Source organism: Leptopilina boulardi, unplaced genomic scaffold, assembly GCF_019393585.1.
Source record: "Leptopilina boulardi isolate dan_hultmark-lab unplaced genomic scaffold, ZJU_Lbou_2.1 LbouV2_123, whole genome shotgun sequence".
NCBI classification, from domain to species: Eukaryota; Metazoa; Arthropoda; class Insecta; order Hymenoptera; family Figitidae; genus Leptopilina; species Leptopilina boulardi.
The window spans coordinates 4,775,803-4,792,451 of NW_026137667.1; the positions used below are offsets into that span (position 1 = coordinate 4,775,803).

Sequence of the window (16,649 nt, forward strand, 5' to 3'; positions counted from 1 at the left end):
AAAAATTAAAATTAAATTAAAATTAAAATTAAATTTAAAAAAATTAATAAATTTTATTTCGATTATTACTATAATTATAAATAAAAAAAGGGGGTTTTTAATTTCAGCTGAAAATGTGAGCAAACATAATATATAAATATGAAAAATCACTGGCTTTTTAAAAATAAATTTTTTTTTTACTTATAATTAGTTGTAAAATGATGCGCCATAGCAATTTGAAGTTACTTTTAACGATCTAACATATCCAGTTACAAGTTCTTAGCATCAGGGAGGAAGTTCAGAGTTTCAAAAGGGCAGAGAGAGAGAGAGACCAATGGGGAGCAAAATTTCCTTCCTAAACTTGAAACAGGATCTTGGATTTACTTCCCGGAAGTTGAATATCAAATAGTTATTTGGCTAGTGATACTAAACACGAATCGGTCATAAATTCTACTTTATGTGTAATATTCACACAATTTCTTAATACAAAAATAAAAATATTCAAGACTCAATTTTTTTTTATTAATAAATTAAAATTTTCATTCGATAAAAGTATATAATTACAAGAAAATATTGAATTTTGATAAAAAAAAAATTTTGATATTTCAACTTTTATTTATAAAATATAAAAAAATAATTATTGGTAATAAAAGACAAAAGAAAAAAAAAGAATTTTCATAAAATATTATAAAAAATGTAAATCAAAATGAAATTTATAAATAAAATAATATAAATGAATGAAATTTGTACCTTGTAGTAAATTTTGTTGATTCGGGGCCAGTAGTAATTTCCCACTTTGGTTTTATTACGTAATAATATTATACCACTTGGAGTGAGACCCAAAAAGTATTCAACGTTGTCCTCACCCTGAAAAAGGAAAGAAGTTTTCTTTTTTTTTCATGTTTCGAATGTAATGAGGCGCAGAGATTCTTATAACAAGTTTGGCACGTACCAAAACTGGATGTAAATCGACACCGTACATTTCGAGCCATTTTACTTTATCTAAGTAATTAAGCTCAGCCGCCGATGGTAACTGTCCTCTAAAAAAAAAAAAAAAAAGAAAAATGATCGATATTATTTTAAATTCAATTACTATTAATTTAGCAAAATTCATTTTTTCGTACTATTTTATAATAATAATTTATTAAAAAAATTTTGCCAAAAATTTGTAAATTCGCAATTGGAAATTTTAATTTCCGTGAAGAGAGAAAAAAAAATAGAAATATTTATAATAAAAGTATATTTTAATTATCAAAGTTTAAATAAGAGGAAATTAAATTATAAAAGTGTGAAAAGTTACATTAAAGTCTTGTGTAGTTCAACTATTCTTGTTTCAAGTTCAGATGTCTGATTCGCCAGGAAACGGAATTCGGTCACGTAGCCAATTGAATGCCTCCTGGGATCGTAATCTCCAAGCTCAGCTGAAAGCAAGAAAAAAAAACTGATAATATGAAAAAATATCGGTATACTTATTTCAAATTTAAAAAATAAGTTTTAGTTTTTCTCTCTATTTTAATCAAACAGGAATTTTTATTCGTCAATTTTTTTCTTTGCCAAATCTATTTTTATTTAAAATAAAATTTTCATTGTTTTATGAAATAAGTAAAAAAAAAAGCAGAAATAAAAAAGAGAGAGACGCACATTGAAATAAATCAACGATTGATATTTTTGGGGGCACGTGGTCACTGTCACGTAAGGGTTTAATTAATGCGAACTAAATTAGTAGGATGTTTAACGAGATCCACTGATGTTCACGCGTCGCATTCCAACTTCACTTGGAATTTTGCTTCGCGGTTCACAAAACCTCAGGCTGATTATCCGCAGGTAACATATATATTTATATATATATATATATATCCCTTTGGAAATCATCCTATAGTTTGTTAATTGAATCACTGACTTTGATGAATATCGGCTTCGACCTGCGCGAGGTATATACTTTATTTTCTCTCGTCGTTTTAAATGAAGGGACCGCACCATCACGTAGTCTTGTAAGCTCACTCACACGTGTAATTACAGACGGTGGGTTTCGATCAAGCAAAATCGTATGCACGAATCGGCTGATTATCACCCGGGACTTTTCTCATTTACACCTCGTTTGGCGCAGAATCAAAAAAAATAATAAAAAAATAACAAAGCGTGTCATCATTTCAAAGTCAAAATTAATTTAATTTCATTATTTTGATCAAATTCAATTTTTTCAAGATTATTTTATTTCTAAAAAACTTGAATAGTTAGTCTTATTTTAAAATTAAATATTTTTTTCCCCTAAATTAAATTTAAAAAAAAAAAAACGAAATTTTCTTCGTGGAAAAAATTTATCTACAAGAAAAATTTGGTTTTTTTTTTTAAACTTGAACTTAATCGGAATCAATTTAACTGTAATGACATGCAATTTTCCACGTGAAAAGAATGTCAAACAAACATTAAAAGCAATCTTGAATTTGATTACGTAACTTAGAGAGAAAAATAGTCTCTCTCTCTCTTTTTCTCTCGAAAAATCTGGTTTCAATTAGTGATCTTTTTTTTTTTTATTTTCTCTCTAAGTCTCATTTGCCACTTATTACACATTATACAAGATGTATTTAATCACGACAGAACATTAATATATATATAGATATATTAATCCTGATGTTATACATGTGGATTTACGCGTTCGTTTCTTTTGAGCGAGGTCTTGAACGATCGAAGAAGAAGAAGCCTTAATGGAAATTAAGTGTTTTTATTCACTTGCTTGATCGTGCGTATCAATTTTATCTCGTGGTAATAGCCAATACCAGAATTAACAGACGGGCTATTTAATTATTTTCCTATATAAGAAAAAGAAGAGAGAATATTGAAAATTAAGAATCTCATTCATTAATTAACGAGAAATTAATTTTTACAATAGCATTCATATGAATTAAAATAATTTTTTTTTTAAAGAAAAATCAAAATAATTTTCGAATTATCATTGAAAATCGAAATTTATTGCATAAATTACAAGCATCTGATAAGAACTCGCGAATTTTTATTATAAAGGACAGTTGAAAAGGGTGAATTTGAGAAGATTGAAATTTCTTGAAAACAAAGTTGCATTGTTAGAAAGCGACGCTTTTGTGCAAGAGATCGGATTAATTTTCACTCAAAGCGCAGGTCCAGTATCCCACAGTGAATCGGAGAACTTATTATCGTAACGAGTTTCGCGCGATAGATAGCGCATCCTTTTTGTATATAAATATTATATAGTCTCTCATAACTCGTTTGCACAGTAGAAACATCGCAAGTATAAAAAAAAGATTTGTCATTGAAAAGAAATTTTTCTCAAAAAGAAAAAAAAAAATTGTTTTACCTACTCTCTCTCTTTATTTTTCAGTAAAACCTTATCTCTATCAGAAGTCAAAACATTCTGTTTCTTTTTTTTTTGTTTTTTCAAAAAAAAAAAAATAAGGTCACGTTTTGCAAATGAAACATGACCTCATCTTTATTATCAAGGGAGTCGGACGTATTCAAGAAAGGGCATTCATTTCATCTTTCTTTTGACATATACGATGAGACGCAAACACAAGCAGCGTATCTCTCTATTTGTACGTCTTTGAATCTTACTATCCAGATAAGCGTAACGTGGAGGCTTTTTTGCGGTCGCAGATATTCTTACTTTTTTTTTTTTTTGCGTTTATACTTTCTGAAAGACTGGAAGTGTATCTAAGAATTTTTTTCTTTCTCTTTTTTTGGTTTTCTAGTTTACTGCTGTCTCGACTTAAAATCTACGACTGTGGACATTTCTTAAGAAAGCTGACTACCCGTTTGATAAGATTTTCCCCTTGGCGTATATAGAAGAACGCGCAACTATACGAGACGCTCCTGCAGATGCTCTCTTTCTCTCTTTCTCTGTACTATCCGGAGGCAAATGCAAAATACGTTTCGCGAGATGCTTTTCTTTACTTTCCGGATTGAACAAATATTCTGAAAAAACATGTTAATTTTAATTAATTCTTTCATTAAAAAAATAATTTTTAATAATAATTTAAAATTATTATTTTATTTTATGTAATTAATAACTAATAAAAATAAAAAAAAAAAAGAATAAAAGTTTTTTTTTTATATAAAATTTAATACTTCTAATTAGTTAAATAACTTTCTTGAGAATTATTCTAAATTTAGAAACAATATTACAAAATAGAAAGAGGTTTACGGTTTAAAGAATGAAAAAATCCTTTTGAAACAATTCTTGACCTCTTACTATTTCATCATTCTCTGTCTGACAACCTGTTAAGAGAGTTGAAAATAAATTTATCTAGAACTAGTGTGTGACTAATGTTCAGAATTTTGTATGGGGTCGTAAACCGGTCTCTACAGATATATATATATACAATATTTCTAGTTTCATAAATTGTTTAATAACAATTTATTATTCCATTTCATTAAATCCAAGAATTTCAAATTTCACTTTAAATTTATTAAACGATTATTATTAAAATAATAATAATTTGTAAGAAAAAAAATTCATAAAATAATTTTAAAAAAATGATGATAATAATAATTAAATTAATTATTAATTATTATTTTAGTACACTCAGAGAAATGGTATATCCGAGCCTACTAACTCATTTATTTGTTGCAAATATATTTCATTTCATTGAAATAAAAAATTTATTTGAGCCAAAGAAAAATTTATATTTCTGACAAATAAAATTTTTATTTACGCTAAATAAATAAGTTAGTAGGCTCTGAGACAAATATACGTTTATTTAACTCAAATATATTTTATTTGGTTCAAATAAATCATTTCTCTGGGTGTAATAATAATCTATAATAATTAATTAAATAAATAATTTACTATCAATTATTTAAATTTATCTAACTTTTTTTTTACTTGATTTTCAGTATTTAATGATAAAAATTAAAATTAAAAAAAAAAATTTAAAGAAAAAAAAAAATTGCTCACATTGAACGACATATGCTCCTAATTCAGCTGCCAAGTCGAATGATACCGGGAGCCTCCCTTGAAGAATGTCCTGTTTGACTTGCAGGAAGAATTGATACCTAAAAAAGAAGAAAATAATTGAGAAGAGCACAAGAGTTTCTTCACGCCAGATTTTTTTTTCGTTTTTTTTTTTTATAATCTGGAAAGTTGCTCCACTACAGCGAAGTTGAATGTAGTATGAGTAATATATATATATATGTGTGTGTAAAGAACTAAAAAGCCGAAAGGTCAGGCTGTGGTTAAGGATTGACCGCAACTTTGGTTTTAAAGTCAGGCCGCCTGCGGTTTCTCTCCTTCGCCGCATGTATAAAGCTATCGTTAAGTACTTTTGCCAATAATATCCACATGATTCACCTTTTTACCTCAGAAAAGCTTTTTTTTGAACAATAATAATTTTTTCTAAGCACAATTTGATATTTTTCAAATTTTTAGTTATTGAAATTTCGCAAATTATTGTAAATATACATTAAAATTATAACAAAAGAAGAAATATTAATCGATCATTATTATAATATATAGAGAAAGTAGAATTTGGTGGCTAATCATGTTGGCTCTTATCGAATTTTATTTATCTAACATGAAATTAAGATTTTTATCTTTTCCTCCCCCCTTATTTATTGTTCATTCTGAAAACCGGTTTTTCACTCTTTTTTTTTTGCCTCTAATCTCAATGATAACGTGTTTACAAATCTTGAATCTATTTTCAACCCACATATAATGGTTGTATTTACAATAACTATAAATCATATAAATAGGAAAAGTAGAAAAAAAGGAATCCTAATGACTCTATCAACTACGAGACTAGAAAATTAATTACGATAATGCATTATAAAATGTTATTAAATCTCGATTTAAATTTATCGAATTTTTTTTAGTGATAATTTTTATGACTTATACTCTTAATATAGAAATTGTTCATTTAATAAAGTGAAGGCTAAGATGAGAAACAGTTTCATATTTGTTGATGGTGAAATTGCTTCGAATTTTCCCTCGCGCGCGCGCCTTTTAGTTTTTATCCCTTTGGCGAAGGCTCAAGTTTATGTCTTTGGGAGAATTTAGTTCTCTCGTAGTTGTTCCAGTTGTTGTAAATATATATATTGTCTGCGTCTTGAAATCTACGCGTTTATTATTGTACATATATCCAACACCAATTGTCGACTCGTTGATTTGTGGTTATTCATTTTAAACACGAATGGGTGCGGCGTCATGACAAAAAATATTTTCTTTACTGCTTTCATGTTTGAGTGTTGGTGTTGTCCGGAAGACCCATGTTGCATCGCAGATAACATATTTTTTCTCTCTCTCTTTTTTTTTTTATCATATTCAGTCACACTTGTGAACCATGCGCGACACATGAGAAAAATTTTTTATTTTGCTTTATAATAGAAATGAGATACTCGCGTATTTTGTTCCCAATTTTTTTTTTTGTACAAAAAAATTTCCTTTCTTTTTTTTTTTTTTTTGAAAGAAATTCTAGAATTTTTTTTTAATTTTTATAAAAATAATCGTAGAAGTAAATTTTAATTAAAAATAAAGTGTTGAACATTGAAGTTTTTTTTAATTATGTTAAAGAAGTTGAACATTGAAGTTTTTTTAATTATGTTAAAGAAGTAATTAAAAATTCTCGGTATTTTTCATATTTTTCTTTTTTAATTTTAAGCTTTTTAGACGAATTATGTTTAAAAAAATATATGAAAAAATTTTAATTTTAGAAATTAATTATTCTTCGATTCAATTCTCCGAGTCTCAATATAATGTAGAAGGATTAGCATTAAATTGGTTGGAGACAATTGAAACTTTACAAATTATGAAAGCAATTTAATCAAGAAAATTAAAATCAAAGAGATATTATTATGAGAATTTAAACGAAATTATTTAAAAATTTAATTTTTCCCAAATATCTAAATTAAAAAAAAGGTACAAAACAATTTTTTTTAACTCGCGGACGAAAAAAATAAGATGATTATTGAAAAATTGCTTTCATCAGAGAAACAAATAATTGCAAAACCAATTACGAATACAACAAAGTAACAAAACATTACAGAATAAAATAAAGAAATTTGCGCAAAGTGAGACAAAAAAAAAAAAAAAATTGTTCCGTAAGAAGATAAAAATAATTTCTTCTCTCCGGGTTAAAATTGTTTCGAAGAAAAGAAGCTGCGGTAATAAAATTAAATAGCAATAAAACTAACATTACGTGGCGCAAACAAGACCTGATTTACCGAAAATAATGTTTGCGGGCAAAGAATGCAAGAAAACACGACGGATTCGTAAATTTTAGGGGAAGAACAAAAAGAAGAAGTGTTCACGAAACAAAGTGCTACCGCCGTTTTCTTTTTCATGCACATACTCTTCATATAACCGATCGTGTTGTCAGGAGGCGCCGCGAGGTGCAATTTTGTGCTCTTCGGTAGGGAAAAAAAAGAAGAAGAAAGGACCAAAAAAAGAAAAAAAAAAACAAGTTTCAAGAAATAAAAAAAGAAGTAAGCATTGGTGAACGGTGGACCAAATTGTGGAATGCTTGTGGGACCCCTCTCTCTCTCTATATATAATTTTCATTTTCGGTTCGGTAATTGGTGTGCGCCGTTAATTGCTATGGCCTCTTCTCGTGAGCCTAAGGCCAAATATGAAATAATTTTCAACTATGAATAGTCTTTCTCCATTTCTCTTATTTTTCTTCTTCTCTCAACTCTTCCTTTTTATTTCTTTATATGCAACATTTCTCTCTCTTACTTTTCGTTCTCTTCTCCTTTTTTTTCACATATATAAATATTATCGATTTGAAAAAAATTTTTATTTATCGATCGTTTAAAAAATTAAATATTAGAAAAAAATGACAGTAAACGCTTTTCTTTGTTTTTCGTTTCTCTCTTTTTTTGTTTATTCTTTTTTTTCCTTGGGTTTATGCCTCCCTTATTTTCTACGTCGTTTTCTCGTCTCATGGCGAACTCTTTGTGCCCTTGCACTCTCCATAAAGTATATAGAAAAAAAAGGTGGGGGAGGGGGCTTTTCTCTCCTCTCCAGAGAGGACCTGAAGTAACCACACATGTAGGAAGTCATTGATTGCTCATACAGCAGATAAAAGATGGCTGCATTAGCATATAGATTGAGTTCGCTGGTTTTCAGGCACTTTTTCTCCTCGAGCAAACTCACTACCGTCAATATATATCTCCTCTTTCCAAAAGTGCTTCTCTCTCTCTCTCTTTTATTTTTACTTAAATCGCCGCTGTTTGTTTTATATCAAGCTAAAGACTAACGATCGTCAAAATATATGACTTATCACTCTCTTTCTCTCTCTTTCTTTCTTTTGTAAAGTTATAAACAAGAGTCGACGTGTCGATTTTGGTAAAAGATTATATTCTAGCTGCTCTCTATACAGCGCTCAAGAGAAAAAAAAGAGTAAAATTGCTGAGTACGGACTTTTGTTCTTGCCACACATAAAAAAAGGACGTGTACTTCATAGGAAAAATTATTTTTTCATCTATAGAGAAAATTAGAAAAAATATCAGTGATCAAAAATTATATTATTTTGAATTTTGAATTTAAATTTTGATATAGCCTTTTCACCTTGTAATTTCTTCGATGAGTTTGCAGGGATCGGCTGCGTAGAATTTCACTCCAAAGTAGAGGGTGTGAACATCGAGGCTGTGATCTCCCTTTTGAAATTTGAGTTGTTTGCTGATTTTCTTGCTTGGATCGAGCCATTGCTGCAAAAAGGATTTGAAAATTACTATACATATATATATATATATTATATATATTGAATCAAATTAATTTCTATCCTATACATTGAAGGATCTCTAGAAGAGACTGGCCAATGGTTTAACGTATCGCTCTCTCGGTTAGACCGGAAATTATAGCAGTGCTCGGTATTTCCCGTTGATAATAATCTCATCTTCGTCTCATGCCCTAAGGCAAAGTAATCGGAGACATTGGAAGGGATTCGCATATACAGATTTATAGGTAAAATGTAATTAACGACGGTCAATTCCATTTTCTTCAATTTTCCACCTTAACGATATTGGCCCTGCCCACTAATATTTCCCTCACATTTTTATCAATATATTCATTAAATATTTTTAATCGAACATTTAATTTTATCATTCATTGATTTTGAAAAAAATTGACTTTTAAATATTTTTGCTATGAAAAATTGAATTTTTTCTTTTCTTTTTTTTTATCAGAGCAGGTTTTTGAATGGGAAAGTCTGAGGCGAATTATAACCTTGAGCCATATATATATATATAGTCAATTTAGTCTCGAATTGGTCCAAACCTGATTCCCGTGCAGTCATTATGATTGGTGTCTAGGAAAAAACATAGAACTAATTTTATTCCACCTCTTAGAGATTGATATCTTAATAGGAAGTTTTATCGCTTCTACCTTTCGTGGGTAGCATTTGAATCTCTTTATTATAAAAGGTGATTTAAATTTTTATCGAATATTGAATATATGAAAAAAAAAAAAATATATTCATCTAAATCTATAACAGAAATGGAAAAAATTAAAAATTTTTTTTAAATATAAAAAAAAACCAAATACAAATAAAGTAGAAAAAAAAACAAAAAAAAGTAGAATAAAATACAAAAAAGGACAAAATACAATAAAAAATAGAAAATAAAATAATTAGGAGAAATTATTGTCAAAAAAAAATATTTTTAATAATAAAATTTTTCCCTAATGGAAAATAAAAAATATATAAATGAAAAATATATACCGTTTGATTTTCGTTATCGAGATATCTTAGACCAAAATAGGCAGTTTCCAAAAGATTCAGGTGTCGAAATACTCGATCCAATAGTTCCTGTCCTAAGTTTGAACTCTGAAACAAATAAAAAAAAAAACACACAATTATTATAAAATAATAAATTAATTATTAATTAATTATGCAAAAATTATAAAAAATATTCTTTTTTATTTTCAATATTAAATATTAAATATTAAATAAATATTAAATATTAAATATTAAATAAAAAAAAAATTCAATATTAAAAATTCCAAAACGTATAAAATACGAAATCATTTATTTTCTATGGCTGTAAAAATAACGATTTTTTTTTTTTGTAAAATCGATTTCTCGCGAATGTCTCAATTTTTTTTTTGGCAATAAATTTTATTTTTTGTATATAGAGAGATACGAATTTAGCGAGTGAGATTGAAATCGTCGGTTTCCGGTTCCCATAGTGATTCCGCAAGCAAAACCGTGACGCTCATTTATTTTCTCCCCCAAAGGGAAACTAACGGAGCCAATCGAGGGAGTATATATATATGTTTGATGCACACTGAATATATATATATACACGCGGTAAAGAAGAGTATATAAGCGCCAAGTAAGCGTAATGAGCCAAGATGAAAAAGTAGGGTTGTGAAACAATGGGTCATCTCATTTTACGCTTATTTATATATAAAGGAAGTGGTTCAGCCACGTGAAAAATCAACGCCCTCAGTGTATGCGTGGGAGTCTAAACCAGATTTCATAATTTCACTAAGGTGGTCCTGAAATTATTATTTTTTTTAAATAAAAAATTTCGAATTAATAATTATTAATCAAAAAAGTGTTTTAAAATAATTTTTCTAATTGCAAAATATATATTTCAATCAGTAAAATAATTTAATTTTTTTTTTAAATTTTCAGTTTTTGTAGAAATAAATTTTTTGAAAAACCTTTTTTTTTAACTGAATTTTTGTGAGTTATTAGAAGAAAATGAATTACTTTTTTTTTTTGCAAAAAAAAGATTAAAGCGAATCGTGAAATTATCCACTCGCTTTGCGTCTACACGCGAATAGAGGAAGACGATCATTAAAGGTATATGGCACTTGTCGTATCCGCGCGCGTCGTTAGATTTTAAAAAGGGCTCAAATAACGAACCATCAAAAAAAAAAAAAATAAATAAAAGAAATAAAAACGCGACACAATGTCAATTACCATAAAGCTTCCTTGTATTTTTTATTCATATATTTTTTATGAGATGAAGAGTGGCAGAGAGAAAATAAAAAAAAAACGATTATGATAAATTTTACATTTATACATGTGAATAGCTGATTATAATCAGATTAATATAAAATTGACAAAAATTTTTTTATTAAAAAAATATATGAGTAATGCGGGGTGAATAAAATCAGAAATTAAATAATGGAGAAAATTTTGCATTTGTAATTCTATTTTTAAATTCGCATGAATTTGCGTTCTTAAAAATATTATTTTTTTTTTTATCATTTAGGGGAAATTATTCTCGTGTAATTTTAACAAGATGCAAGGGGATTAAAATCAAATTAATTGGACATAATTTAATTTTAAATGGATAATATTATTTAATCAAAAATAATATTTTTTTGTTTTTAAAAGTCGAATTTTGGCAGACAGAAAAAATAATTTTTTCCAAGTAGAAAATAAGAATTTAGTCAGACAAATTGGTTTTCAAGTAGAAATTGTAGTATTTACAAGCCTATACTTTCTTTGCAAGTAGAAAAAGTATCAATTTAGTCAGACAAACTTGTTTTCATAATTTAATTTCTAAAATTGTTTCTAATGTTACAATAAAAAAAAAAAAAAATTATATATTTTAATAACTCAAAGCTAATTATATAATTTAATTGAAATTAAATCGATCGCATAATTATTTATCTAAACAAAAAATAAATCTGATATTGAAATCTATTTGACATTCTTTAAAAGATAGGGAAAATTGTCATGAGTATTATCTGGACAGAGTATAAAATTTATAGTAGGCGCCGAAGCTAATCTTAGCAAAGCATCTATCCTTACATACAAGACTTTTACTTGTTTTGTTTTTCCTTTGACTATCCTCTTTCTCTTTCTCTCACTCAGGAAGGATGCCTCAAGAATTCTAGGTTCTGAATCGAACGCATTGACCGAGATCAGAGTTCCTGCGTATATATATATAAAGAAAAAAAAATAAAAGAGAAAGAGAGAGAAAAGAAACTTCAACGATGGCCAAGGTTTACTGACCAATGCGACCGGTTACTCAGCTGCAAGTCCTTTTAAATCTCCGTAATCGCGTCCACCACAGCGATTGAAGTCTCGAAATCTACGTTGTCTGCCGCTTTGTTTAAGGCAAGAGAGAGAGAGAGAAAAAAAAATTTTTTTTTTCTTTTTTTTCTTAAAGAGAAGAGGTCGTGAAACTTTTCAAGAAAAGTGTTGTGTTGTATATATAAATGAAAACTACTTTTGTGCGTCGACGTACATATGCAACAATTGTGAGAAACAAAATTGAAATTACGCGATTGTTACTAATTTTCTTTTTCCTTCCTGTGAAATTTTTTAGCAATATTACAACTGTTACATGCCACATTTCTGCAATTCTAGTTTCTATTGTCATAAGCCTGAATTAATTGGTTCTTTTCTATTTTAATTAAATGTTAATTTTCTTCTTTTTTGTACTCATACGAAAATCGAAATTATTTTCAAAATTTAGTTATTAATTCAACTATTTTAATTTATTTATTCAATTCAAATTCTCCAAGAATTAGTAAAATTTTTTAATTAATTTGAAATAGTGACTTTTTACTTTTGAATCAGTACAATTTGATTAATTGTAAAAAAAATATTTTTACTATCGTATTAGTAAAATTTAACTAATTTAAAAGCAAAAAGTGAATCACTAAAATTCAAAAAAGTTCAATTTTTTTTTACTAATTCGAGAGTAATTTTTTTTTTTTAAATTATTACGAAACAATTTTTATTTGAATTGAACAAATTTGAACCAAATAATATTTATTTGAACTAAATAATTTTTATTCGAATCAAATAATATTTACTCGAACCAAATAATTTTTATATTTGAATCAAATAATATTTACTCGAACCAAATAATTTTTATATTTGAATCAAATAATATTTACTCGAACCAAATAATTTTTATATTTGAATCAAATAATATTTACTTGAACCAAATAATTTTTATATTTGAATCAAATAATATTTACTCGAACCAAATAATTTTTATTTGAATCAAATAATATTTACTTGAACCAAATAATGTTTCTTTAAATTGAATAAATTGTTTAAAAACCAAAATAATTCTTATTTTAATTAATTAAATAAAATTTATTCAATTCAAATAAAAATTATTTGCTTTAAATAAATATTATTTAATTCAATATATATTTGAATAAAATAAAATTTATTCAATTCGAAAAAAATTTTTTGATTCAATTACAATTTATTCACATCAAATAAAAAATGATTCGGTTCAAGTAAATATTTCTTTGATAATAGACGATTATTTGAATCAAATAAATTTGGTTCAATATATTTGAATAAAATAAAATTTATTCAATTCGAAAAAAATTTTTTGATTCAATTACAATTTATTCACATCAAATAAAAAATGATTCGGTTCAAGTAAATATTTCTTTGATAATAGTCGATTATTTGAATCAAATAAATTATTATTTTTTTTTTTAAATTGGTGTTTATAGTTATTTTTTTTTTTTTTTAGTCATTGGTATGTGGATATTACACCTTTTGTATTCCGATGTGACACGCCTGCGTCACGTTTTGTGGTCTTACAACGACTCATGACGAAGAGAACTAAACGATAAGTGTTTTCCAGCTCATCTTCTCGCGTCTATATATATTTCTTTAAATACCTCGAATCCTGTAGCGTATATAGAAAGAGAGAGGTACCTCTTCGTTGGTAGCGAGACGCGTACGTTCGTTTAAGAATACATTATGTAAGTAAAAGGAAGAAAAAGAAGTACCGGAATATCCCCCTCCGATTTACCTGAACGTCGTTCTCTCTTCTCCTCAAGCTCTTCGTCCGCGGAAGGAGCATCACAGGCCATAGACCTCTTTCTTTCTTTCTTTCTCTCTCTCTTTTTCTCTCTCTGTTTTTATATACATATATATATATATATATATATACGGATCCGATCCAACAATACCAAACCGTATTCTCTTAAAGTCAAACCTCGCGCACGCTCTTGCTATTTCATCGCGAGAGTCTTACCTGGAAAAAAAAGCAGAAATAAATCTCATGTAAAAGTAGAAAGAGAAAGAAGGAGTGATAAAGGAAAAATAAAGGGCGCGAGTGTGAGAAAAGAAATGAGAGAAAAAGGAAGGAACAATGCATCCTGAAAGCAGAACAAGCTCAAGGAGAGGTCGAGACTCTTCGTGTTCAACTTTTACTCGATCTAATTTCGACATTTCGTGCGGATTTCAAGTGTGCATCTTCAAGAGAGCATCCCTCGAATTAGAAAGATATTTGCAAAAAAAAAAAAAAAAAAAAAAATACTGACTTTTGTCACACTTCCTGTCTGCTCTTGCAATTTTTCTTTTTTTGTAGATTAAAGATGATTTAGTTGTTGGAAAATTGATTCAGGAACGTTGGAGAAAAAATTAAGCATCTAGAAAAAATAATGACAAATTATAAATAAATTACAATTTTTTAATGATGTCTATGGTTTTCTATTTTAATTTGCAAAATTGTTGAAATATTTTTAGAACAATAATATAATATTTACTTTTGGACCAAATAATATTAATAATAATTATAATATTAATTATTATAACAATAAAGAATATTAATTATTATGATAATAAATAATATTAATTATTATAATAATTAATATTAATATGAATAATAATATTTTATTCGTATTTGAACCAAATAATTTTTATTTTAACTGATTTAATAAAATTAAAAAAAAATTTTTTTTTCAATCACAATTTGTTCAATTCAAATAAAAATTATTTAATTCAAATAAATATTTCTTTGATAATAGTCAATTAATTAAGTATTTGAATCAAATAATTTTTTTTTCTTCAGTGTACTGAAATTAATTAATTGACTATTATCAAAGAAATATTTACTTGAATCAAATAATTTTTATTTGAATTGAACAAATTGTTATTGAACCAAATAATTTTAATTTTAACATGATTTAATAAAATAAAAAAAAAAATTTTTTCAATCACAATTTGTTCAATTCAAATAAAAATTATTTGATTCAAGTAAATATTTCTTTGATAATAGTCAATTAATTAAGTAATTGAATCAAATAATTTTTTTTTCTTCAGTGTACTGAAATTAATTAATTGACTATTATCAAAGAAATATTTACTTGAATCAAATAATTTTTATTTGAATTGAACAAATTGTTATTGAACCAAATAATTTTAATTTTAACATGATTTAATAAAATAAAAAAAAAAATTTTTTTTCAATCACAATTTGTTCAATTCAAATAAAAATTATTTGATTCAAGTAAATATTTCTTTGATAATAGTCAATTAATTAAGTAATTGAATCAAATAATTTTTTTTTTCTTCAGTATACTGAAATTTATTTCAGAATTTTCATTTAATTACTTCACTATCATTCAATTGAAAAAAAAAAAAAAAAAAATCAATATCAAGATTAATTCAGCTACAAATTTTGAAACCCCATAAGAAAAATTTTTTTGAAGAGCTTGCAAGAGAGACAGGAAAGCGTTATTTATAAATATTCTTCTGAAAGTCAAAAAATATAAAACTCAATAAATCTTGTATACAAAATAAATAGTCGCGGGCATATATACAATGTATATATATATGGTCAGGAAAAAAAACTCAACTTCATTGCGATATCCAGCTGAGCGTCCTTATTTTACCTTCCAATTTATTTATGTACATGAAGGTGTAATGTATTTCGAGGTCTGAATAGCTCGAGACAACAAGACATTTTTATAAATATATATATATATATATGTTGACTTTCATTGAAAAGTCAACGCTCATGAGAAAGAGAAAAAAGGCAAATACTTATAAGAAGAATAGGAATCATGTGCTCGAGGCAAACGGATGTGCCGGAAGCAAGAATTTTCTCAGAAGTCGAGCTCGTAACCTCCTCTGATAAGTATACTCAGTATGAGATTTTAATGGATGCAAAAAAAAAATAAAATGAGTATGCACACTCGGTGTGCTAATTTCATATATATATGGTGACTTGAAAATGGCAACGTAATTGAATATGCCTCTTGGCGCATATTTACCTTTTATGAAAAAAAAGGGTTCAAAAGCCTGCGTTCGATATAATTAATTTAGATATCGCTTTACAATTAGCCACACGCGAAAATATTTATTTTTCCAAAAAAAAAAAAAATTTTTTTTGAAATTGAAAAAAAAATTTCGTTTTTGTAAAAAAGGCATTAATGAGAAAGGTTTGAAGAAAAATACACCTTTTGTATATCAAACTAAAAAAATACTAGCCCTTTTGAAAATTTATAATACCTACTTGGATAATTTAAAAAATTCCAAATAATCGACAGAATTAAAGAATTTTGAAATAAAATAAAAATTTCTTCATTTTTAATTTAAATCAAGACTTGTCTGACAAAAGTTGGAGGTAATATGACCTTAAAAAGGTTGAGGTATAAAAAAAAAAAAATACAACATAATATGCCTTCAATTTTTATATATACCTACTATTATTAAAATTTTAAAGAAACTTTGAAGAAAATGACGGTAAACCAATTGTATTATTATGATATACTGAAAACACGCAAGTCTTTGATTTGATAATTTGAAAAAAAAAAAAAAAAAAAAAATGCGTCGTCCGGTGGCAGAAAGGAGAAAGCATTGTTCTCAATGATGTCAGAAATAATAAACCTATTTGGTCACGACACTGAAAATATATCACCTCTATTATATTCTTTCCCAGGATTTCGCGCGAATAATATTTCAACATTAATTATTAAATTA

The 16,649-nt window shown here is 26.8% G+C and overlaps 1 protein-coding gene across 5 annotated transcripts in view; it reads right to left on the reverse strand.

The window, feature by feature from the left end:
• LOC127288220 (band 4.1-like protein 4) overlaps nt 1–16,649 on the reverse strand; it is a 40,084-nt gene that overhangs the window by 4,108 nt on the left and 19,327 nt on the right. For 4 of the 5 annotated variants that reach the window (XR_007844006.1, XM_051315588.1, XM_051315557.1 and 1 more), the window contains exons 3-8: nt 9,663–9,767; nt 8,513–8,652; nt 4,907–5,004; nt 1,280–1,400; nt 932–1,019; nt 730–846 (exon numbers count right to left, since the gene is read on the reverse strand). Coding sequence is in view for 4 of the 5 variants with exons in the window: in XM_051315588.1 (XP_051171545.1) it covers nt 730–846; nt 932–1,019; nt 1,280–1,400; nt 4,907–5,004; nt 8,513–8,652; nt 9,663–9,767 (669 nt within the window). In the remaining variant the exon portion in view is untranslated. Of the gene's footprint in view, nt 1–729; nt 847–931; nt 1,020–1,279; nt 1,401–4,906; nt 5,005–8,512; nt 8,653–9,662; nt 9,768–13,692; nt 13,889–16,649 lie in introns of those variants that run through there. The other variant, XM_051315575.1, reaches the window with a different exon arrangement.